This window comes from Zosterops lateralis, assembly GCF_965231275.1.
Source record: "Zosterops lateralis genome assembly, chromosome: 6".
NCBI classification, from domain to species: Eukaryota; Metazoa; Chordata; class Aves; order Passeriformes; family Zosteropidae; genus Zosterops; species Zosterops lateralis.
The window spans coordinates 21,534,976-21,560,227 of NC_139761.1; the positions used below are offsets into that span (position 1 = coordinate 21,534,976).

General features: G+C 42.5%; 1 protein-coding gene across 6 annotated transcripts in view; it reads right to left on the reverse strand.

Moving 5' to 3' along the window:
* ADCK1 (aarF domain containing kinase 1) overlaps positions 1–25,252 on the reverse strand; it is a 72,239-nt gene that overhangs the window by 4,542 nt on the left and 42,445 nt on the right. For 5 of the 6 annotated variants that reach the window (XM_083864025.1, XM_083864027.1, XM_083864026.1 and 2 more), the window contains 5 exons: positions 19,099–19,257; positions 15,234–15,392; positions 11,910–12,026; positions 2,383–2,532; positions 1,963–2,160 (listed from right to left, as the gene is read on the reverse strand). In XM_083864025.1, coding sequence (XP_083720151.1) covers positions 1,963–2,160; positions 2,383–2,532; positions 11,910–12,026; positions 15,234–15,392; positions 19,099–19,257 — 783 coding nt within the window. The remainder of the gene's footprint in view (positions 1–1,962; positions 2,161–2,382; positions 2,533–11,909; positions 12,027–15,233; positions 15,393–19,098; positions 19,258–25,252) is intronic. The other variant, XM_083864028.1, reaches the window with a different exon arrangement.

Genomic DNA, 25,252 nt, shown 5'->3' on the forward strand with positions numbered 1-25,252 from the left:
GCTAGCACTCACCCTGAGCAATCAGCTGCCTGGCCCTGGCTTAAGATAGGAGCAACTATACCTATGGTAATTCTCTTACATTTTCCCACCCTGCACCTAAAACTCTCCAGTAACACAAATCAAAACCTCTCCAGACCATCTGCACTGGCATTTCACTGCTTTGCCACTAGATATGGCTTTCCTCATGTTTAGCTGAATTTAAACTCATGACTGCTTGTCCTGCTTTCATCACTATTTAAGAAACTCGAAAATCAATTCTACAACTCTTCCTGACCTGCCTTTTCTAGATTTTTTTCTCACCTAACTTGCTCAGACTTACCTCATGAGTTGCATCTGCTTGGCCACTAGTCCTTGTAGATTCCTACTGGACTTGCCCCAGTTTCATCAAACCTTTCTCAAGATGCAGTGTCCCAGACTGAGTACAGCACACTACAGATAAGATTTTGTTTCAGGAAGGTTGCTTCCTTGTCTCACAGGCTACTGTCATGTTGATACATCCTCAGGCACACTCTCTGGAGCTCTGCACTGATGGTACCTGCCTTCACAGCACTCAGCTCTTGCTGCTGATAAAATCTTTCAAATTCACCTCTAAAGTAAGGGCAAGCAGCAGCTCATTTCCTAATGCCACAGCAAATCTGCTCAGCTCCCCATTATCTGCTGCAGGATTATCTAGTTTCAGCATTAATTGTGTCATGTAGGCAAAGACAGCAGAGCTGGTTCCATACACGCAATTCAACTCAATGACAAAGTTCATTAGCACACACAGGGTACCATGTAGCTGCAGCTACACCTCTGCTGTAACCTTCACAAGCCAGTTGGGAATAAACATTGCTCACTAACTCAGATTCAACACTGGCCTTGGTGGTATTGGAGTCAGTGCTGTGACAATTTGCTTTGGCACCTCTGAGGTTTTTTTCTGGAGGTACCAGCTCCAGAACTCACCAGATAAAGCACACATCTATTAGATAGTCATTATATTATTTCTGATGTGCAGAAAATTAACTCAGATAATTGGGAGGGGGTCCATTACCCAAGGTATCTGACCTACTCATTGCTATGGATAATGGCAAGCCAGAACAGCAAATTCTGCCACATCCATCAAAATGAAGGAATTTTTAGAAAAGAATTTCATAGGACAATATTATAATGCTACTTAAATGCATTTCATCCTCTCTACTACAGATATCTGCAGTTTAAAGCAAACCATAGGATACAACACACTTCTACTTACAGACACTCGTCCATTGGCTGAATCACATCACTTTATGCTCTTCTCTAGAAACAGCACAGTTGGCAGGCCTGCTATTGTTCTTAAGGTGGGGTATTGTGTGTATCAGGTGTGCAAGGAGACGTGAAAAAGATCCCAGTACGTGTGGATATGAAAGGATGGAGAACGTAAGTGGCAATTTCCCAGATTTGTAGTGATTGAGTTGACAGGATCTACAGTTAAGCAACCTCGACTCCAAGTTAATAGAGTTTTTGATTGGGAGGTAATTTCCAGGGGTTTTTAGGAGTTTATATCAGTGCTGATAGTCATTTACATGAATAGTGGATAACGCATTATCCTTCTCATGTCTTTCCACTAAACCTTTATGTCTCCTATACCTTATCCTAACCTCCTTGATGGTTTCCTGCACATCTGCATTCAACATTTTTTTAAGAAAAGGACAATCTACAAATGTTTCCCCAGCCAGAGACAGTGAACATTTAGGTATTAAAATATTATACAAAATTTAAACAGCCCACGACAAGTGAATCTGGGAAATTAAATTCAGCTACTATAAAACGCATTGCAGAAGGAGTCCTGGCTTTTTCTATCTCAGCTATCAATGCAGAAATTGCTACAAAGCTGCCAGGGGTTGCCCAGCACTGCTGTACTATCAGTGGTGCAAATGATTTCAATGAAAAAAGGTACTGAAGAGAAGGAAGGGCACACCTTAGGGAAGGACACACAAGACCTACCTCGCTGGCAGAGATTGGTGACTGGTCAATGCCCTTGTTGACAGATTCCCAAGATCTGGCAGTCAGCATGCAGGCAAAGAGAGGATACAAATCTCCTGCCCCAAGCCGCCGGCTGTACTTCTGCACCCTCTTCATATCAGCCTTGATGAGGGCCTGCCAAAGGCGGCAGTAGTCCATGCGGAATGACTCACTCAGCACCTGGGAAGGGAGACATGGTCCCCAGAAGCCCATGGAGGACAGGAAACAGGGAAAAGTCTTTCATCCCTTACCTGCGTCCTATCCTCCATTTCAGAGTCAAAAAATATCATTGGAAGGTTATGGAAGTAATAGGAAAAATGTGTGCTTAGAGGGGCAAGGCTGCAGTCCTTGATGCCCAAAGACAGCCTCACAAGGCCCTGGAAGCCCCTCATACTTACATACCTGGTAGAGCCCATGATCCAGGAGGATAATGTGAGCCTTGCCAGAGGCTGGGCACTTCTTCACCAGCACGTTGCCTGGGTGTGGGTCACAGTGCACAAAGCCATTCACAAAGATCATTTCACTGTAGAGCTTCCCCAAGTTGCGAGAGATCTGTGAGGAGACAAGAGATGGTCACACACTGCCACCCACAGCAGGGTGCCTGCCGGGGAGGGGAGGCAGCATCTGTGTGACAACCCAGGAAGCAAGGGTCTGTGCATGCTGATATCCCCATGCAGAACTCCTGCAGCTCCTCACACTGATGGAGGCACAGGGCGGCTGCTGGCATCTACAGGTAGCAGGGTGGTCCAGGGCATTCAGGGAACGATCCAGGAAGGGAGCACTATGAAGGTGTTTCTGGGATTACAGGTTATTTAAAGCCACTTGTATAGCACAAATAAAAGATAGTACCTGTGGGTAAGACTGGGGTTTCTGGTAATGAGGAGAAAAGTGGGACAGCAGATAGTAGCAGACATGCATTCACAGAAGAGGCATGGAAATTGCTGCTTGGGTGAGTGAGACTGCTTGGAGGAAGACTCAGGTGTTTTCATCCATGGATGGCAACAAGACACGGTGGCAAAGGGGTGGGAAGAGACTCAGCCAATCAATCTGCCTACCAGAATGAACATGGGTTCCCTCTCCCCTCCCTCCATCACACTTTCCCCCCACTTTCCCACTTTCTTTCCTCAGACCCGTGTTAATCTGATTTGCAGTGTCTGTGAATATGAAGAAGCACAGAAAAGCTGTTTAAAACGTCCTGTCACTGCTGTGTCCTTCCATACTACTGCTCTTTATCACCAGGAGATGTTATTAAAGTTAAAAACCTCCTAGGAGAAAGCAAACATCCTCAGGACATGGAATCAAACCCATGCCATGCACTAACACAGCAGCCTCACCCTGCCATCTCAGAGAGGCACAGTGCTACACAGAGTGCTGAACAAGCAATTAAAAGACAGTCTTTAGAAATTATTCTATATCTCCAGACACACTCTGTAAACAGCAAACTGGCAGTCCCCATAAGCAGAGGTGGTAGAAGAGGTAACAGGGAGAGTAATCACAGCTCATCCTGCAGAAAACCAGACAGACAAGAAAGGGCTTGCCTTACCCACCTCTGAAATGTGGCCACCTCTGAGAAGAGCATTCACTATGAATAGTGGGCAAGTAACTACAAATGAGGAAAGAACAAGAACCCTTCCTGCAGCACACCAACAGGGACAGTGGTAGGATCAGGTGAAACAATCCTTTGTCCCTCGAGTGGGACCCGGAATCACTGCTGAGCCACATGAATGCTGGTCCACCCCATGATGAATCACCCACAGACAGAACAGCACAGCCCTGTGATCTCCTCTAGTGCAGCTTCCCTAACGCCATGCAGGTGTTATTTTAAGTACTGACTAAGGGGAGTGATGTTTCCCTTCTGAATCACCAGCAGAGATCACCAGAGCCATGAAGTGACCCTTACAAGTCTCCTTGATCGGCAAGCTCTAAAATTAGATAGGACCAAAGTACCAGCTGAGTAGCTGAGTAGCCCTTGCTGACAGTCCAAGGACGTGCCGAATAGTCTGTTTTAAGCCCATCACGTCACTCATTCACAAAGCCTCCCAGGGACCCATGCACCAGAAGGAATGGACTCAGCCATTATGACTGATCACAGCATCAATCCTGACACTGGTGCACACACCAGGCTAACCACATTCAGCCCTCGCTGTTTCAGCTGCTTGTCCTTCGAGCACATGGAAAAGCACAGGATTATTGAAGATAATGGGCAAAATGGGGGCAATCTGGGGCCCTACGTCATGCCTCATACACATTGAGCCTAAGTCCAGACAAGGGATGGCAGTTTTGCAAACCTATTGATTGGTCATGGCTGAAGGGGTTGTGCAATCTCCATCCTTAGAGGTTTTACAAACCTGACTGGCTAATACCCTGAGTAAGCTGGTCTGACATCATAACTGACCCTGCCTTAGAAGGAGATTTGATAGAAGCCTTCCTGAGGTTCCCTTCCAAATCCAAATATCCTAGGATCCTACAAAAATGCCTCTCACCAGGTTATCCATGTCACCCTCATTAACAGCATCTTATGATATGGCCACAAAGCTCCAGATGCAGAGAAGGTCCTCCCTCCCAAGTCACCATTAGCAGAAAAGTGACTAAATAGATCTATGGTCATAGCCCCTTGCAACCCTAATGCAACACAAAAGCAGCTTGAGATCCATCTTCCCATCCTCCCATGAAAACAGAGGGGTTATAGCCCTTCTCCGACTCACAGGCTGGGTCATGGGTAGAAGACAATGGTCACTGCAAGGACCCTATCCTCTCTCTCTTCCCTCCCGTACTTATATTTACCTATTCCCCAACATGCAACCTTGAGTATCTCCAGTATCTTCAACTAAACTTAATGACTTTTTTAAGACATATGAACGTATTCTATACTATTTCATTAGCATACAGAAGATACGTTACAGGGATTTATGATGCAAGCATATGAACAATCTTCACTTTTGGAAGAAATTTACCATGGAGCTGTGGTGCACACTAAAGTATTTTCACATAATTTTGTTGTCATATCTCTAAAATAGGATACAAAATAAATTAAGATAGAAAGCAACAGTATTGTCAAATTCTAAACAAAATAGGCAACTTTACACTCTAGATCTTAAAGTGTAGTACGTGAGTAAGGACCTATCATTATAATTCAGACAAAGGGAGTTCACATTTCTCGAGAAAAAGTTTAGGAAAAAAACATGAAACCTTTATATACATTAATTTTCCAGTACTGTGCCTTGTCACTTTGGGCCCTTATTCCACCCTTATTGAGAAGGCCACTGGATAAATAATATCTACAGAATTCACTTTGGAAGAACATGACTAGGTGAAATGAGAAAACAGACTTAACAAAAACCTCTGCTCAGGAAAAGGGAGGAATTCAGCACACATTTAGGCTATGTAAGACCTCAGGGTGAAGGTGCATCACAAATTAGAAAAAAGGTTGCCATGATTTACAGAAACAAAGACCACAGTTAACACACAGGCTTTTTGTTACGACACAGAGAGGTCATCAGTCCTTTCTCTGTTTATCATGCAACAAAACAAGGTCTTTATCACTACCAGTGTCCCTCAGCATTATTCTGCTGCACACTGTAAAAAAATAATAATCTTGTAATAATAGTCTTGGAATTCTGCATTCACTTCCAGGCACCTCATTAACTCAAGAGATGCAGACTACACAGAGGGAGTTCAGAGAAAGCAAATAAAAGAGCAGGATGTAGGAGGTATTTACTTGGGAAAAAGATTAAAAGATCTGAAGATTCCAAAGTTGGCTAAGGAATTGCAGAGGAGGAACAGTCTACCGGTTAGGAGGTTTGAATAGCAAGGAAGCAGAAGCACCTGTAGTTTTGCATGTGCTACAAGAAATACAACCAGGCAAAAGCAGGTGTAATCATGAATGGCATAATTTAGGCATAACACATAAGAACAAAAACTATGCTGATCAGCAAGCAGAGCTTAGCTTGATATATCAGGATGACATCAGGCTCTGGGTCTGGCCAGAGGCATGTCCCTGCCTACTGCCAGAGTGTGTTTCATTGCCTAAAAGAGGTTAAATTTGCCTGTCTGTGCTGCAGCAGAACATGATGACTACAGTCACCAAGTGAGCCTGTGGCCTTACCAGTCAATGTAAATACCAACCTGCCATTGCCAAATTATGTGACATGACCATGACACTGTGTCAGGCAAACCACACATTTTCAGCCCAATGTTTTCATTTGGAAAAAAAAAAAAAAAAAAAACAAAAAAACAAAACAAAACAAAACAAAAAAAAAAAACAAAAAAAAAAAAAAAAAAAAAAAACAACCACACCAGATCTGAGGAATAAAGATTGCTGACAATAATCAAACAATGGAGTGACAGATACATGTATAACAGCCAGACTTGGGAGTAACTGTTCACCAGCCTAAGCCCATGAAGTGCTTTTTACTTATTCCACCTGGCAAGGATGTTACATGTCACAAACTATCCTGTATGAGTTACAAACAAATAGAGAAGCAAATAAGAATGCAGTGCAGACATTAAGAGTTTTTATTGTACAGCATCACAGTCTTTCTATAAACTGATCAAGTTCACCTGAAATATATAAGACAGGAAGTATGACTTCAGTAGCTGTTCCAAAAATTTACCCTTTAGATGGTCAGAATGTTTCCCCTGAATCCCAGCCTAGCTTTAATGATGCTCATTTTAAATAATTTCCTTAGCTAGCATAATCCCAGAGTTTAACTAGTTCTGTTCCTCTCCAGTATTTACTACCCCACTGTGTCCACCAGTCAGATAATAATCAGCATAATAAATCAGCAGAAATATGCCCCATTTTTTACAGGATGCTCTTTTGCCTGGTGTGTCCTAGGAGTTCACCTGCCTTTTGCAGTTGCACTGCATAGGAAAGACACACATCCTGTGACTTACATCCTAAAGTTAATTCTAATATGGCACTTTCCTCTGACAAACTCTCAATATATTTAAGAAACTCTTCTCATTAGTTTTCAAGCACATGATTTTTCACTTGACATTGCTTCTTTTCATCCCTTTCTACCGCTTCAGTCCTCAAGGCCAACAAATGCTATTGCTACTCTGGTCTTCCTCTACAGTGTCAGACCTCTCAGCTTAGTTTTATCAACAATCTCCTTGACACAATTCTGTTTGTGTTGAGGTCATCACCAGTTTGTTAAATGAGATCTGTTTGAAGAGCAAATCTCACAAAACTCTACTATGGTAACTTCTCTCCACCATTGCCTCTATGAGTTTCTTACTCACTTTGCAATTTCCCTACTAATCCCCACTTTTTCTAGTTAATGGAATCATATCCAGTGTACCAAATATTTTAACAAGCACATGTACCGCATTTCTGTCACCTAACTCAGAGAATCCCAAGCTGCAGTGCAGGTACCAGCAGTGATATATTTCTTCTTGTATATGTACACAGCCACAATATGTTGCTGTCATCCATTTTGAAAGCCTAGACAACCTGTCACCCTGTATGCAACTCTCCCCTCAACAAATCAGCACACCTGCTGACAGGGCAACATGACAGTAACAGAACTCTAGAAAGTTCATCACAAATGAGTGTCTTTAAAAACACCAATACACAAGAGTTTGGAAGAAGCCTCCTACAGTAAAAAGCGCATATATCATGCTCATGGGTAGCATGATATAATGCAATGTAACAAACCAGCCTGAGTTATCTGGACTTGTGAGCAAGCTGGGGTGGTTCTGGCTCCATGCCTCTAACTGACATAAAGAAAAAAAGCACAGAAAAAATACTGTGTCATGGTCCTGTAGAGATGATCTCACTGCTTGCCCCTGATGAGTCCTAGATGAAACTGCCTGATAGTGCATCATCCCTTCTCATCCCACCTCCATCTGTGACTGTCTCTTTAGATCAGGAGCAGATACTAGTCTCTGGCCTTAATTTGGCTGTAATATTTGCCAATTATTTTAAGAGATGGCGACACTAACTTCTATTGATCTCATTAAAAGTAAAGGTCGTTGTGCAGCTCATTTCTCAGGGCTCAATATTACCTCCTCCGGCCAAAATAATAGCATTGATTTTGGAACCTTAATCGAAGGTTAATTGGATTGAAGACTGTATTGGGTTTTTGCTTGCTTTCATTGCTGTTATTACAGCCATCGTCTAAGGTTTTGTTTAATCCTGCTAGGGCAATTCTGCCCAATTAAACTGGTGTCAAATTAGCAAAGGGTGTGGATGGAGAATAGCCACAATTTGAAGCCTTCTCTGCCTCTGCTCTGAAATGGCTCTTATCCATAGTAGATTAGGGTGGTCACACAAGAGATTGAATTTCACACTGTCCTCTGTGATCCAGTTGCAAGGATCAAAAGTGCTCTATTAGGCAGTACTATTACTATGCAGTGATCTAGCATCACATCAAGATGATGTCTGAACACATCTGATGTCATTAAGATACAGGAACAGTTTTTAGGACTCCTGGAATGCACTCCTGGCATGCCCTGTACTCTCTGCTGGGGAATCAGGAAATTATTTTCATGCTCAATGCTCCATCTTCCACGGCATGTAAGTGGGGAGAAATACTCTGACTCATCCACCCAGGGAACTGAGGCACTAACTCATCAAGTTAGTCCAGATTCTCAAAAGGACACAGCTAGAGAAGACTAATCATTGTATTTTTTATTGTTTCTTGCATCTCTGTCAGACCCAAAATGACCATTTCCCTTGGCTCTAACCACAGTTGTATTTCCTTGGATTTAATGTAAAGCATTTGTAGAGACTTAAGCAATTGATTGACATTGATGCTCAATACCTACTTTACGTAAGAAACAGGTCTGTGTGTAATTTAACTCTTTTACCTGGTGTTTATGCACAGTTCAAAAGCTGAAAATACTGGAGGTCACTATTCCTGCTTATCAGTGCCTTGTGAATTTCACTAAGCTTCAGACAAGATGAAAAGTAGGAGAATATGCAAAGAAATCTCTCCCCAATCTAACTCAGTAAGTGCAAAGAGCAAGAATAGCCATTTTTCCCTGAAACAGTGTTCTTCTCCATGCTCCGATTCATCTAACACTTGAGTGTTATAAGCACAAATACTTGAGATATGAGAGGTTTCCACTCCTGACAAAAAGATCCCACACTGGGAAATCCCACTTAAATTACAGCTCCTGACTCTTGGCAGAAGGGTAAATCCCACACTGAAAGCATATTTCAAGTTGCAAAGCTGTCAAATACAGGAAGGTACTGGGCTCTTTATCAAGCTAAGAGATACTGTTTCAGTGCAAAACCGATTTAGTAATAGAAAGAAGCAAAAAGCCACAGTAGGACGAAGTAACAGATGGCAATAATTGTGCACAGTAGCTCATCTTAAGTACCTTAGCTGTTTGCTTTCAATTCTCAGCTGGACAAAACAGTTTTTTGACTTCTGAATCAACCATGGCTTGTGACCAGGCTCTTAGTGAGCTGAAGTAGGTGGCATTGTTTCCTTTCCTTTACTCAAATCCACATCAGGCTGATCATGGGGACTCTTCACTTGGCTACCTGAGCTGGCTGGTTAGTTTGAGGCAGTACAGCACATGCCATGAGCACATCTGGAAGCTCCACATGTCCTAGAGCCTGCTGATACAGTAGCCCCTGCAGAGACAGGCAGAGAACTCACAAGAAAGGACACAGAGAACTCATGTAGTAGACTAAAGATAATGTTAAGATTTGTATACAAATAAGATCTCTCTAAATGAATCAGGTATAATCAGAATGGATGCAAAAGGAACATTTGTGCCATTTGGAATTTTCAAAAATCCATGCTCTAAGTAGCCTTGTTGCCCTTCCTTTCCTTCTGTACACAGTATGCTACAAACCCCTTGAGAGCCCCTCAGTCTAATTTTTCTCTCTTTTCTGCTCTACTTCTTCCAAATATACCTTCCCAACCAAATCTGCAAACGTTATTGTGTTAAAAATAGGAAGAGCCCAGTTTCCATATGCCCCTTTCTTAGCCCTGCCATGTTCTAGTCTTCCCTTAAAATTCCTGCCAGCTCATTCTTAGTAACTCCCCTCTCAAGATTTCCCTTTCACTGTCAATATCCTAGTTGCATGTTCCTCCTCAGCTACACAACAGTGCACAAGTACACTTGTACATGAATAAGTAACTGTTCCACAGGCAGATATTTCAATGTTTGCACTTGTCTTTAGAAATCAAAGCCTTCTCTGATTAAATGCCATTACAATCCAGCATTGGACGGATCCAGAGAGATTAATGTGCTTTTGGGCAGCTTTAATGATAATCCTGCTACAGACAGTATTAAGTAAATGTCAGTAACCTGGTTTGAAGGGAGCTTTCACCTCAGGGATCCTTTCCATTTAGAGGAGAGAGGCTCAGCTTGCTTTTCAAGGCTGCATTGTCACAAAAGAGAAATCCTGCTTAGTGAAGACTCCTCTTCCTCCACACCATAAAACAAAATGGAGTAAAATGATAGAGGGATTGATAAAATAAATATATTTGGGTGATTTATAGGGAGCTAATGCATCTCTTGAAAGCCAAGATTGCTGTCATATTATAAGCCAGGTCATAGTTTTGAAACCTGGGCTGCCACCCCCTCCTCATGCTCTTTCTGTGTCTGCTGCCTTTTGCTTATCACTCCACCATGCCATGCAGTCCCTTACCCCCAGGGCAACAACAGCAGCAGCCAATAATTAACCTAGGCAATATTTGTCCCCATGTGCTGCACCTTGCTTCAGGAGAAGTCTGGGGTGTGTACTGCCCCTACCTCATCTTACTGTGGCCATAATAACAGACCTCTTTTCCCATCACATGATTCTGACAAACTCAGCATTCCCTCCTTTCTACCTTGTTTTGTTGGCAATCAGTAAAAGTTAATCATTAATTTCAGCCAGTGGGGAGAGAAAAGGAAGAAAGAAAATTCAGTCCTACCACTCAGCTAAGGAACATCCTCTACCTGACAGATGGCTGGAACTCTCTGAAGCTTATACTTCGCAGTAGTACAAGTCTGTTGACAACTTTTTAAAAATTACTTCTTAGCTGTTATTTAGGGACCATCTCAGACTCAGGAAAGTACGTGATTTCATTGCTGCATGGAACATATTGCACTAAGTCACCACAAAACAACCTTCCCGAAGGCATAAATAAACAAAAAAAATTAGCAGAAACTTTCAATCTACATTGCTCCTATCACAAGCAAAAGCCTCTGCAAGTTAGAAAAACTGAAATTAGCTGTTTCTCTACAACTTTGCTACCTCCAGCAGTCTGAGAAAATTCAAAGAAAATCCCAGGGAGCTACATTATGCTAACTACCTCAATCTCAAAATGGATCTGCTGTCTGAGATCTGTGAGGAAGCCCACCTCAAAATCAAAATGTACATATTGCTCAAGAGCCCTTCTGTTAATGCATCAAAACAAGCCCTTCTGACTATCTCAAACTTTGAGGAATATTCACTCTTCTATCTGAGTGTGTGGGCTAGATTTCATCTCAGCCTATAGCAGAAGTGTAAGATAAACTTACTCAAAGAAACAACTTTCTCACTTTGGACCAGTTGACTTGTCCAGATGAATGGAACTGACCACATTTTGCTACAGACAAAACTTTTCAAATCTCTCTTAATATCAAAGTCTATGAGATAAAAATAATCAGAAGCTGAAGTTATTCCTTTAGGGTAACAGGAGCTTCCATCTTGGAACAAACTATGGGTGTCTTTAATGTAACAGCATGGCTGTCTTTCACTATGTTTCCTTGAACATCTCCCTAGCTCTGCAGCCTACAGGAAAGTGTTCCTCAAAACGGTTAAGTACTTTTCCAAAGTACACAAGAACAAAGATCTCTCAGATTGCTCTGTTCACATCCGTGTGTGCTTATTCTTCTGCCCCGTCCCATCCTCTCCTGTCAGCCTCCATTTTGAATCAAGGTCAAAATCAGTTTTGCATTGCTCAGCATGTCCAATTCAGAGATAGCTGAGAAACTACCTCATTGACGTTGATGCCATTCCTCTCCATATAGGCCCTGTCATTCACTTGTCCCCCTTCCATAAACTCCATGAGAAGGACACGACTTGTTGAGAGCTCCCAGTAGATCCTGGGGACCTGAAACAGAAACAGATGGGTTAGGTCAGGCAACAGCTTGGGAAAGGAAGGAGAATATATCACACAAATCTTAGAAAAGGAGTAAAAATGGAAGCAGCTGAAGCGAGGACTTGGCTTTTTTGATGAACACAAGGGAGGTAAATCCATCTATCAGCCTCTTCTGCAGGACAGCAGCAATGTGTACAAGGATCATACATCAATTCAACTACAGTAGGATCTGATTTCATGCAACATTTCTGACCATGCTCTACAGGATTCTAACCTCCTCCCATTCCCAGTGATGTCTGAGATACCTTTCTTACCTGCTCTGCAGCTCCTCTAGCTGGGCTGTTTAACTAGTACCTATCACAAGTTTCTGAATCATCCATTCAGCTCCTTTAGACAGGAACTGCATCATTTGCTATGCACAGGGCCCACTTAGACAGCTTTAAAAATTACAAGCCATCGTCATAAATTGTATCTCCGTAGTGCCCCTTGGAACATGAACACCTTTGAGATGACAAACCCTGCATACTTACACCATCTGCAATTGAATTGGGAGAAAAATCGAGTGTCACAAATAAGGGACTGTCACAGAAACCCTGGGACCCTTAACTATCTTATTGCCAACAACACAGAAATGAGTGCAAAATGTCAAAGCATTTTCATTCAAGCTGTGGTAGATCAAGCTGAGTGAGATACCAGAGAAGACATCTGGTGTCATCCAGGGAGGCAGTGACAAAAGGCTCAGGCTGGCTCCCCATTTTCCAGCCTCCCTCTCCAGACAAATTCCTCCCATGCCAAAGTTCCTATTGTCAAGAGTCATTTTGCTGAACTCCCTTTCAAAATTCCTCATGTTACTGTGCTGACGAAACCCTCAATCTGCCCAAATCTGCTTTTGCACATAGGTGAAGCTCCACATGTACATTTTAGCAAAGACATAAGGGAACTCTGTCCATTCCCATTACTGTGCTCCAATAAAGAGATAATAATTTTAGATCATGCAAATAGTAAGCCAGCTGTGCAGTCACCTCTCCTCACCCTTCTGATTCAGCCATGAACTCAGGACCAGCACCTTGGGGCAGGACACGAAGCAGTAAGAGGTGTTGTCCATCAACTGACCAAAACTAGGGGATGACCAGCCAAGCCACTGGAGCTCATAGCTCCTGAACAAGCAGCATTTGTTGCTCTTAACTACTGACAATATCCCAGTCCCTTACAAACTATCTGCTTCCCTCCTTTTCTTGTCCTAGAGAGACCACTTCTACTTTCCCATGTGTGTACCACTTTAGATCAAATGCTCCTTTGCTGACCAATTTCATTGTCCCTCAATCCCACCATTCAACACTCCTAGTACACTTTGCATGCGAACATTGCTTAGACTTTGATGCCATAGATCCACTATGAGCAAGGGGGATTCAGACACTCAGAGCCTTCCCAGATCATCTGAATGCCCATTCTTTGTAGTTAGATTGGTGAGAAAGCCTCCTAACTCCAAAACTAACAGTTCCCCACCCCATCTAGCTCACTGATCCCTTAGATCACTTCCAATGACACTCATTCTTGTCTCAGGATTTACACAGGCAAGTCAGTGGGCTTGTAAAGCGCTATTCATGCTGTCAAAGATGCCTCTCTCAATCACAACCAAATTCTTCAGTGATTTTTTTAATTACTCACAGATGTTTGGCTCTAATGCTTGTGTGTGGAAATAATTTATCTCTGGCTTTAAAAGCTCAAACAGGTTCACAGCACAAAATCTGCTTCTCAGCTTTCTAGCATGTTTAGGAAAATTTATGATACAGGAGCCCAATTCTTCTGTTGCTTTTAGGTGATGAACACGTCTCTGAATTGACAGGTCAGACAGGAGGATCCATTATTTAGTCATCTCAAGTCATTTGTTATTGTTACACATACTGGTATCATGATAGCTCCTTACCCCAGCAAGGAGGTGATTGGTCATCTCCATGGGGATTTACTTCACAGTAAATCCATTGCTACTTGCCGCTGCAATGGATACACTCTCTAAGGTGCATCACTTCTGGTAAGCGCCCACTCAGCAAAACCATTGGCCTCTGGCCTTCCATGTGGTGGCTTTTAGCTATCTGTGCCTGTGGGAAAGCCACTGCTGCCACTGGGCTCCAAAAAGACTGCTCCAAAGCTAGCATTAGGCAACATGGAATTATAGCACTTACATGGAAGAAGCAAGGAAAAATGGATATATCAGCCTGTAAAGCCTAACAAAAACTCACCTTATTTCAGACCTCTGTCACTTCTATCTTGGGACTTCTCCACAAACAGGAGCTGACAAGCTCATTTGGAAGTGTGTATGCAGGAAGTTCTACAGCAGGGTGCATTTTTTGCTGCCTTTTTGTATGTGCCATGAGCACCATCACATCAGTGACTGCAACCATGGCACTATGTGTGTTTCCAGAAAGCACACACTCGAGGCTTGTGTTGTCTCTTGTATGGCAGCAAAAGATTTCTGAACGTGTGACTTTCAAGCTGTGACCTTATGTCTTTCCAAGAATGAGATGTGTACATGTCCAGTTGTACTTGAGACATTTGTCAGTGACCTAAGTGTGTGGCAGGGAAGACAGGGAAAAAATATCAGTGGGGAAGACCACACATGGGTGCAATTTGGTTACTCTATGAAGGTAACATGAATGCATTAGCCATGGTTGTGTATGAAGGATAAATGTCCAGCTCTAGAGTGAGAATGTGCTCTTTTGCAGTAGGAAGGACTCATGTGAATATGCTTCTTCCTGAGATACAAGGTGTCCTCAATACTACTTGACATCGTCAGTTTCAGTCTAGCTTTTCTATGTCCATTTCTTGCCCTCAACTGAGATAAAACCCAAGAAAATGTACCATCAGATGGCTCAGCAAAGAATGGCAAATCCACAGTCTCTCAACAAGTTAAGAAAGAAAATAAAAATGAAATTCAGAAAAAAAAAAAACGGGAAAATGAGTAGCAGGCTCCAAAGACTGCTGGTCACAAGCCACCACTCCTGACCCAGTAGAGTGCATTCAGTAGGAAACAAACAAGAAGAAAGAACACCTCAGAGCATTTTCTGGTCTGTATCAGCAGAGCTGTCTAGGATGAACAACACAGAGTGGCTGAACTCCATTCTCCCTCCTTATGGTTCCTCCATTTGGTGAATGAGGGGCATAAGACGCAGTAAGGGAGACTATTAATGCACATACATAGACAGAAATATGTTTCCTCACCTTCAGGAAGTCAAAGTTTTTGAGCATATGAGCAACCTTCTCAGCATTTCTGCCTTCATGGAGGAAATCCAGCTCTAAGGGCAGATTCTTCTTAGCTTCTTCCACCAGCCACATGAACTCAAAATCTGGAAAAATCTGCTTCACAACCAAGAGGAGAACCTGAGAACAAGGAAACAATCAGTTGCATCCTGGCTCCAAAGTCACACAGCTACACACAGTGCTGTTTTGATAGGATCATTACATACAACTTACAGATAAAAAAACCAAGTACTTTTACGGTTCCTGCAGTATCACAACACAACACAGTGTCATGCCTTGGTCATGTGACACAAATTCTGGCCTATACTTCCACAGAGGAAGGCACATCTAGGAGTTAAATGATGGCATACATGTCAAAGGGAGGTCAGCTGGCTGCTGCCTAGAAGTAAGAGAACAAAGCGCTGGAGAAGAGACCATGTGGCCAGATCTCACCAAGGGTGTTGCCCTGGAGCAATTATCTTTTGAGTCCTATAATTCTACAAGTCATTCTTTGGCTTCATTTGAACAGCTTTCAGATAATGTAGACAAGGAAGATCTAAAGATTTGTCACCTCTATGTTACTTCCACTGCTGAGGACAGAAAATCCTCTGGGCAGTTCAAAGAAGACAGTGGAGTTTGGATACAGTCAGTAGGCTACAGATCTTGAAATAACACTTCTGGTGGGGGTCAGAGGGCAAATTGCTCTTCAGCATCAGGCAAAGCCATCCTTACAAGGCTGAGGAGGTATTTGCCAAATATCATATATCCACCACGTGGAATGCTATTCTTAAAGGGATTAGATATTCAGTGACACAGCACCTTGAAAAACCCAGCCAAAAGGTTCGTTGAAGATTGAAGCAACATTTAAGGGGTGAGTGAATCAAACATTAAACAATTGGATGGCATAATCAAAGCTGCACAGCAGCCAAGTACACTTTCTGTTCAAACAAAGGGACAGTTTCTCCACCAGAGCCACAAATTTACACAAGCTGACAATTTGGACCACACCTTAAGGAAATTAATTTGTTTGGCTGTTTTAAACTAACTGAGTGATAAAACAATTAAAAGACCCATAAAAATAGAATGAACTTTGCTGTCTTTATTTTACCTGTTCTGCACATTTATCTGGAAACAGAAACAGGCTTTTAAGTGTGTGTTAGTGCACAGTTTCCCTTTCTTGATCTCCACCACCAAGGTGGGAACTCCTGCACTGCAGGATCAACATTTAAAGTACAAACAGGAAGCTGCTATGACAAAAAAAAAAAATTATGAACCATCACCGCTCCTGTTCAGTTGTGTGACAACACTTGTTCTCCACCCCATCTCAACTTCTCTTATCTAAATGTCAGTTGCAAACTCAATGTTCCTTTAAAAATGTAATCACCAGGTTCCAGACACTATTGAATTGTATTTTTTACTGTTATATCTAGAAGCATAAATCCTTTTAAATTTATGTCACCCAAATGAAATGTAACCAGTGATCTTCATGAACATGAACATAAACCTCATAGGGTCTCCAAGATTATTTCACTGGTGTCTGACATGAGAAAATTCATGCATTTTTTTCACTTTCTTCAAACACTCTTTTCAATCAATTTGCCAACTTGACCATCAGCAGAGACACCCTAACAAATATTTCACCTACCCCTTTTCTGACATCTGTCTAACATATTGTCTTGAAATAATTATTGATATATAGAGAGCAGTGACGTATCACTCTCTGGGTTTATCAGATGCTGTACTGATTTTTAAAGAGTCAGCACTGATGCTATGAAGCCTCAAGTGAATTTAGGAATTTTCCAGCTACCTTTTCTTGTTCAGATTACTTCCCATCAGTCTCTAAATAAGACCATCTCCATCAATATTTAAATCAACCTCTTTACCAAGCTGCAATGTCTGTCTGATTCTTAAAGGACCAGAACATTAGCACATGCGATATGGCTTTCAATGCAGTCTACATAAAAACAGTCCCACACAAGGATACAATGATGCATGTAAGCCAAGATTCCACAAGAGAGACCTTTTAAAAACAAAACTGCATGTGTCAACTTCTGAGCTACTGTCCCAGTACCTGTGTATATACAACATGGATGATAAACTAGACTGTCTGTACAAGAAGTACTAAACTACCAAAAGAAAATAAACTGGTTTAGTTTCTAGTTTCCCAGGAGGAATTGTTTAAAGCCAGAAAAGACAGGAATCATTCTAAAATAATTTGTTTAAATGTCTCTTACCAGTATAATCAGCAAACACAGCAACATGGTGTGAGGAAGTATGTTTCTGTGATATCCACTATTAGAAGGGCAAATGTCCCAAGGTAAAGACCGGTTTTGGGGCATTCACACAGAATCCTCTTATTGCCCTGATCCCATTCATTACCTGCTCATCCTTAATCCTTGACTGCTCTTTTTCTGCCATCTTGTTTTGGGAGGGAGTGAAGGATGTCATAAGCCCCCTGAGAAGTGCTGTGACATGATGACTCACAGAAACAAATTCACTGGGCAGACCATTGCAGTGAGTCCTGGAGAAGATCTGAATCAAATTCAAATCTACAATTGGACTCAAAGCCAGTTCAAAATGTTCTGTGTTCTCAAACCAGCACTGAAACAGACAGACCCTATCCTATTGGAACATCTCTTTGGAACCCAAAAATTTCTTTCACTATGAGTCCAAATTAAATACTCAGCTGTAAACTAATGTGCCCAGCTGGAACCAGCTGTGCTTCTATGCAGACTAGCCAGGATTGCTCAAAGCAGGGTATTTTAACTGCCTAGAGAAGCTTTAGTTATGTGGTACTCTGAGAGGTTGCTGGCAGAACCTTTGATTTCTGATCTTCTGTGATGGAGAACTGTGTTACTGCATCAGGAACACCCTCCAAACACTCATCAGAACTCCACAGCTTAAGCTTCCCCTCTTTACTACCATGGACCTACCTGTCTGCCAATTAATGTGTACTTACTGTATATACAGACATATATATATATATATATATATATGCTTTATTAGGAGAGCAAAAAGCTTTAGTGCTACCACTTCCAGACCTAATCCTTCCCATCTCCTCCACCTCAGCCCTATGTCCATTTCCTGTTCTATACCATATCATTGGCATTTTTACCTGTCGCAATGCAGTACAGTGCTGCAGTTTTTCTCCATTTCCTCCTTTCCATGGCTAGACTTAGAAGTTTGGGAAAAGTCACAGCACTGCACTAGGAAATAAGAGTGGTACTCACCATTCAGGAGAGGAAGAGGAGCTAGGCATTGAAACTTTTTTCCAAGCTGAATCCCTCATTTGTGTTTTTGCTCCTGTTAGGTGACCCTCTGTGTATTTCAGTGGTTTTGTTTCTACCATGAATCAGATCAGCATTAAGGAGCTGATCTAGAAACAAAACTGAATGATAGCAATCTCATCCACTGTTGAATCCACAGTAGAATTTAATTGAAAAAAAACATGCTAATCATGGACAATGATTTTCCTTGGCCACACAGCCCTAACTACAAGAGAACTGAGACCAGTTAATGGCACACAGGGTGAAAATAGACCTCAGGACTCATTCTATATTTCTTGAATCTTACATGGACTTACTATGATGTCATTCATCTTTACCTGTCTTCTCCTTCTGCCCTCCTTCCCTCTTACCCTGTTGTTCAGTCTCTCCGTCCACACAATCACCAGCACTGCAATCCTCACCAATTTTCTGTATTAATCCTGCAAGACAGCATTGATCTCTGTGGAGGTTTCAAAGCCACAGGTTTGTGTTGTTGTAACTGCTTACACTGTGAGTGAATATGGTCCCCATACACTTCAATGGCAATTGTTCTGTAAGTTGAAGTCAACAGGTAGTTTTACCTCCATGAGCAAAATATCCTTGGAGCTCTGAGATTGGACCTTGGGGTGCTGGATTTTCACTGCCACCGTTCTCCCATCCTGCAGCACTGCTTTGTGTACCTGGGCTAGTGATGCTGCTCCCAAGGGAGTGTCCTCAAAACTCATAAAGAGCTCTTTTATCTGCCAAGAGAAGAAAAAGAGGCATCAGCTTGGGGTAACAGAGGTTGTTCTCAGGAAAGCCCTGCCCACAGGCCAGAAAGTTCATGTGCCAAAGCTGGGCAGACTCAGCACTTTCATCCTTCTTCTGTCCTCTCTCTTAGCCTTGTCATTGTTTGGCCTCTGAGTGAAGCCTTCCAAACACGCAAGTGCCCTGGAGATACTCTGCTTATGGAAACCTGTGACAGAGTCCCAGCAGCACATTTCATCTTGGACTTGAAGTGGCCAGGCAGTATGTGAGAGGCTTCTTCAGGCTGTCCTGAAAATTGTTTGGAGTGATTATGGTCGGCATCCTGGGTGCAGAAGCCAACAGCTGTTCCTTTGCACGTATTTCTTTTGCAGATATTTAATACCACCCACCATCACCCCTGAAACCTGACAGTGTGTATTCCTGTGTATTACAGCAGCAGCAGCAGCTAGCTTACTTGGTGAAAGCCAGCACATGGCTGGGAGCAGTGGTTAAGGGCTGCATTCAGGGCAGGGGGACAAAAATTACTGTTTCAACCATGACAACTTGACCTGAAAACATGTTTAATGTGATGGACTTTGTACATCACACCTTCTGTAAAGGTAACCAGTGCTCTCAACTCAGAAAAAGCACCAATCCGGGACAGCAAAGCACTTGGCGAGCATGGAGAGGAAATTATTAGAAGCTCTGGCTGAGAAATTCAGGACTAGACTACAAGGAAAGTTGCAGATGAAATGGGTTTACCAGGAACAGGGCCAGGAAACAAAACCCAAGGTAGATATGGATGAGGCAAAGGGAGAGGGTTAAGGCCCATCTGCCCTGCATAACATAGCATCCTGCTAGAGACCCTCTTGGCAGCACCAGGCAGCACAGGCTCTGCAAACACTATGAGCATGGTAGTACAATTTCAGCCTTGCTGACGAGCCAGGCCCCTCCACACAGTCAGTCACCTCACAGGAAGGATCAACACATATATGTGGCTTCAGGCCACATAGTTCATTTAATGCTAGTTGAGGATTTTTGTCCTGCTCTGTAGGGCAAGGTGAACACAAGCTCAGAGGTTTCCAGAAGTCAGCAAACGGAACCTGTCCTACCCTCCTCACAGGCTCAACTGATTTCAAGTGAGCAGTTGAGAAGCCTGTAATTTATGCAGTAACAAAAAAGAAAGAATGTCAGTGCATTTTTATAACCTGATTTTAAAAGGTAATTAAAGATGGGAGCTGCAGCAACCTAGCAATTAAATATGAATAAAGACCTTCTAAGCAAAGTCTTCATGCAAAACCTTAAACGAATACTCTTTTTGCTGAAAAGGAAGAAAAATCCTACAAGGAGCAGCCTGTTCCCTCCTGCAGCTGCCAAGGAATGAGCCCCCTCCCACACCACCCTACCCCTTCTCTCCCAGCCCCTTCCACAGAAAACTATAGCTAACAACAAACTGGAGCATTTGCAGTAATTAGATACCAACACAGATTCAGCTGCCTCTAGTAATTCACTAGGAAGGTGCATTTATTTATTTAATTAATTCTCTTCAGTCCTGGCGGCAAAATCAATTAAGTAAAACAACTGCATTTAAAAACAACTAGTTATGTGGTTTTTAATTACAGCAGGTCCATGATTCAAACCTATTGACATTTGTGTCTCAAGAGAAAATGTGTTCAAGGCACAGGGACTTTTACCTCTATGTGAAGTGTATGTATTGCCTGAAAAGAAGATCTGTTGAGGGTAAAGATTTAAGGTGGCCAAGAGCCTGCTGGGCTGTAAGGAAGAAAAAAAAGCAAACAGAGAACTTGCCACATGAGGTTGAGCTGGGACTTTTTTCAACTCTCGCATTACCCCGCATCCTTATATCAGAGAGATGTACCCTTCACAAAGTGGTTACTGGTCTTACTGTCATAAGGCTGGGTAACATCCCCCAAAGGTTAAAACACAGAATTAGGAGTTTCACTGGCTTGAATCCAGCAAGGTACATTTATAGTAAGATCATATATAAATCGGATAAAATTCCATCTGCTCTGGATTTCAAAGCCCTCTTAATTGCCTACACTGTCAATCCAGCCATTTTCACCAGTACTGAATGCATGCAGGGGAAAAAAAGAGCTGCACATGTTCCTTCTGGCAGGAATAATATATACCTCATTATCGTGTGACTAAGTTTTCTAAAGAAACATAATTGAAGAAAGCTGCATCTAGAAGTTATTTTGGATAGAAGAGTTTCATTTAAAAACTTGCTACTTAGCACATGGAAGTCAGGTTAGCAGTCATGTCTGGTAGAGCCAGCCGAGTGGCCCTCCTGCAATTCCAGGGCAAATTTGTGGACATTCACAGGCTGCAGACAAGGACAGCAAGGTGAGGGACCGCAACAGGGCCAGAGAATTGATGGATACCCCAGGAGGAGAAGGGCAGAGCATGCACAGGGGGAGGGAGCAGATCACAGCTGAGCCATTACATGAGCAGGTGTGAGGCTGAGATAAAGCAGAAGCACAATTATGGCTGGGCTCCAGGACCCCCCACTTAGCAAATGACCCTCGTTCATTATGGAATTGTCTTTTCTCAGCTTGCTGGAGGTAGCTAATGCCTCTGCTGGAGGCTGTGTGTCCCAGACAGGCAAAAGTGAGCAAGAAAGCGGTATGACATGGAAGCAGAGAAGAGGTGAGCCTGGCTCCCACACTCACTGCCAGGGAGTGAGGTCTTTCCAAGGGAAGGTGGCTGCACCCATTTAAGGCAAGCAGGGAGTTCTTGGAATAGCCTGCAGGGGTCTTAGTGCTCACAAGCACACTTAACAAAAACTGTCATTTCCAGGATGGATAATTAGCAAGCAAAAGTCTGGGACAGTCTTGGAGCCCATCTGACTTAAGGAAGTCTCAAGTTTTTTCCAGGCTACAGCTGGTCTCAAATGGCCTCATCAAACTCTCTGTTACCATCTGTAATCCTGGCAGGAGATGAAACAAGCTTAGTTTCCCAACAGGTTTAATAAAGGTTTAAAAGGAACATTAGGGCTGCTCTTTCAAAGGAACAGGACAGCCAGCTGCAGGTTTACAGCTGTACAGGTGAGTGATGTCCCTACACACAGTGGTTTCCCTCGCTCCTTCTGCACAGCCAAGTCCCCATCGGGCACATGCTCCATCAGCAAATGAGTGTGCGCTGTACTTCACTTGCTGGAAACACAACTCTGACTGTCTAATTCTAAAGAATTAAGCTAATTTGATTTTAAATATGCAAAATATACATGATTGTTGGTATTAGTGTTCACACCTCAAGGAACTGATATAAAAGCTCTAACAGGATCTATCTACTTAGACTCTTACTAGTATGTATTCGTGCTGAAATTGCACCAAGAGACCACATTAAGCCTAGAGTGCCATGGTATGATGTGCACAGCCACCGTGGGGCCTGCACAAACTCATGCTTTCCAGGAGCTCCCTGATGTCAGGCTTCCTCACATGCTGAAGTGCTTTCCCAAAGCACAGCTGCTCTTTCCAAGGTCTGCAGCACATACTACCTGATGCCACAATATTGGGCATCAGGACGCCTCAGTAGTTTTTGTGAATCCTGTCCTTAAACACCTAGGAAGATACTGGAAATCAATTGGATTTAAGCTCCAAAATCCTGAGTCCTTTCTGAAAGTATTACCTTACACAACCTGCCTAGCATGTTCTGAGAAGTCTTTGACAGAGCGGGGATTTAACCCAGATATCCCAAGTTCCAGCCTGATATCTTAATCTCTTAACCATAAAAGTTAAATGTGCATGTCTTGCTAGCTAATTTATTTTGAAATATATTGCCTCTTAATCCCAACCTTTTTATATCCATGTGCTGCAGCAAATGATGGAGTATTACTGCCTGGTTTCAACTTGCCCACTTCACAGAGAGGTATGTTCTCTTCCCTCTCCAGAAAGGCTGCTAGCATGATACTCTGGAGCAGAAGCCTAAGTCATGGAGCCCTTCCCCAGGCCAAGACCATATAACGTTGTTCTATATGAGATGTGGTGACTTTGCTCTGCCACTGTGATGAATGTTGGCCATGTGTCAGCAGCTTGTTCAAGACAAACTTAGGGAGCAGTAACATACAGGATCACTAACAACAGAAGGCATCAGGACTTTTAGAATTCACTTTATCAACACTAGCACACTACTGCTCTCAAAAATCTGAATGCCCTTCCTGGTTTAAGGAATGTGAACCTCATCCTAGGCTGGTCATGTTTTCAGCAAGATACACGTAATGGCTCAGGCTACCAAGGACTCACTGATCCCTGCAAGTCTGCAAAACCAGAGTTCTAGCTGTGAGAAAAATGTTACCTTGGTGTAGAGCAATATACCTCCCAGACACCAAGTGAGGGGTTTTTCCATTGTCCCAGCCTTTCTATCCCCTCTACAAAAACAAAATGTCACAGTGTTGCTCTGAGAATTATTAAGACAGCAAAAACTGAAAGATTAGATTTATCGCAGTAGACAGTGGATTATGAAGAATAATTCATCAAACGTCAGAACAAAAAAGCCCACAATTTATAGGCGGCTTTGTTGAGTCAGTGAAATCTGATTTGACTTCTCCCCACCTAATGAATGCCAAGCTTAATTGATGGTTCCTAAATTCATCTGTCAAGAACACATATTTATTAATTCAATATTTTTAATAATATTGTAGATGTATACAGAATAGTGCTTTTGTTTTCAATGGATTTGCTGGTGTTCATATTACATTTACACATACATGCACATATTATATAGAGAGGTATATGGTGCATCCAAATGAAAGTAGGTAAAGGTATGTGTGTGTTCTCATGCACTGAAACAATTACCTATGGCTTATTACAGAAAATTCCTGCATCTTTCAGTGCACAGGATGGAAAAGTAAGGTGGTTCTTTTCAGGGGGAGATATGCAATAAGGTACCTGCCTAGAATTTGGAAGAGCTGAGGTCCAACATTGTTTCTTCTTGATATCCCATGTGATGCTGGGCCATACCATGTCACAGTGCTCATGCTTTGATAAGCAGAATTAGGGCTGCCAACACAGCTAGAAATCTGCCCTTGTCCAATTTATAAGGAGCAAATTTTTAGCTTTGCTTTTAAAAAACTATCTGTATAATATATATACAACAGTTATTACACACAGCCACAAGCAAGTCACTTCACAGGCCACACATTTGCTCCTGGCATGCCAATCACCACTAACTTCGTTAATCACTGCTTATGTTTTACAATAAGAGCACAAAATCAGAGCTGTCCAGCTAGTCATCTTCCTGATACCCTAAACCATTTCCACACTCCAGCCTGTCTGTGACTGGCCTCCAACAGCAGCTAGTGCTTCCTTATTCTAATGGTCAAGCAAGAGTCCACCAACAACTATGTTTGTGTGGAAAGGGAAGATGTAAAACTAGTCTCTCTTATGTGCACAGTAAACGATGTCACTGTGCACTCTATTTTGCATGACATAAGTATCTTATAGCCTATGCAAAATGCACAGACCAAAGCAAAGTAAAGCCAAGGTGTGTATATACATATGTAATCCTGTTTGCTTTCCATTCCATCATGCTAAAAAAGAAATTAGTGACTTGTGAGCTACTTACTCACTCCAACAGTGTAGGCTATGGGGCAGATGCTTTCCTACTCTTCCCTTGCACACACAAATACTTAGTTTAATTTGCTCTTTTATATTTCTCCTCATTTAGCAAAGGTCATTAAATCCACCCTTTCCTCTCTGACTTTTTGAGGAAATATGACTTCCTCTGCATTTCTCCTCTGTGAGAATGGAGTTGTTCAACCAGACTGGAATTACAGTCCTTCAAGAACACAATGACTCCACTCCCAGCCATCTTCTGTATTTTAATTGAAAGCATTCTTTCTCCTTCCTCCCCTTGCTAACAAAGGAGGGTCACATTTGTTACACCAGGGCACAATGGAAGCAGAGCAGAAGACAACTCTTTACTGCATCTGCCTAAAGAGATTCTTATTCCATGGCTGAGGCAAAGCAGTACTGGCCCCTTTCTATTAAG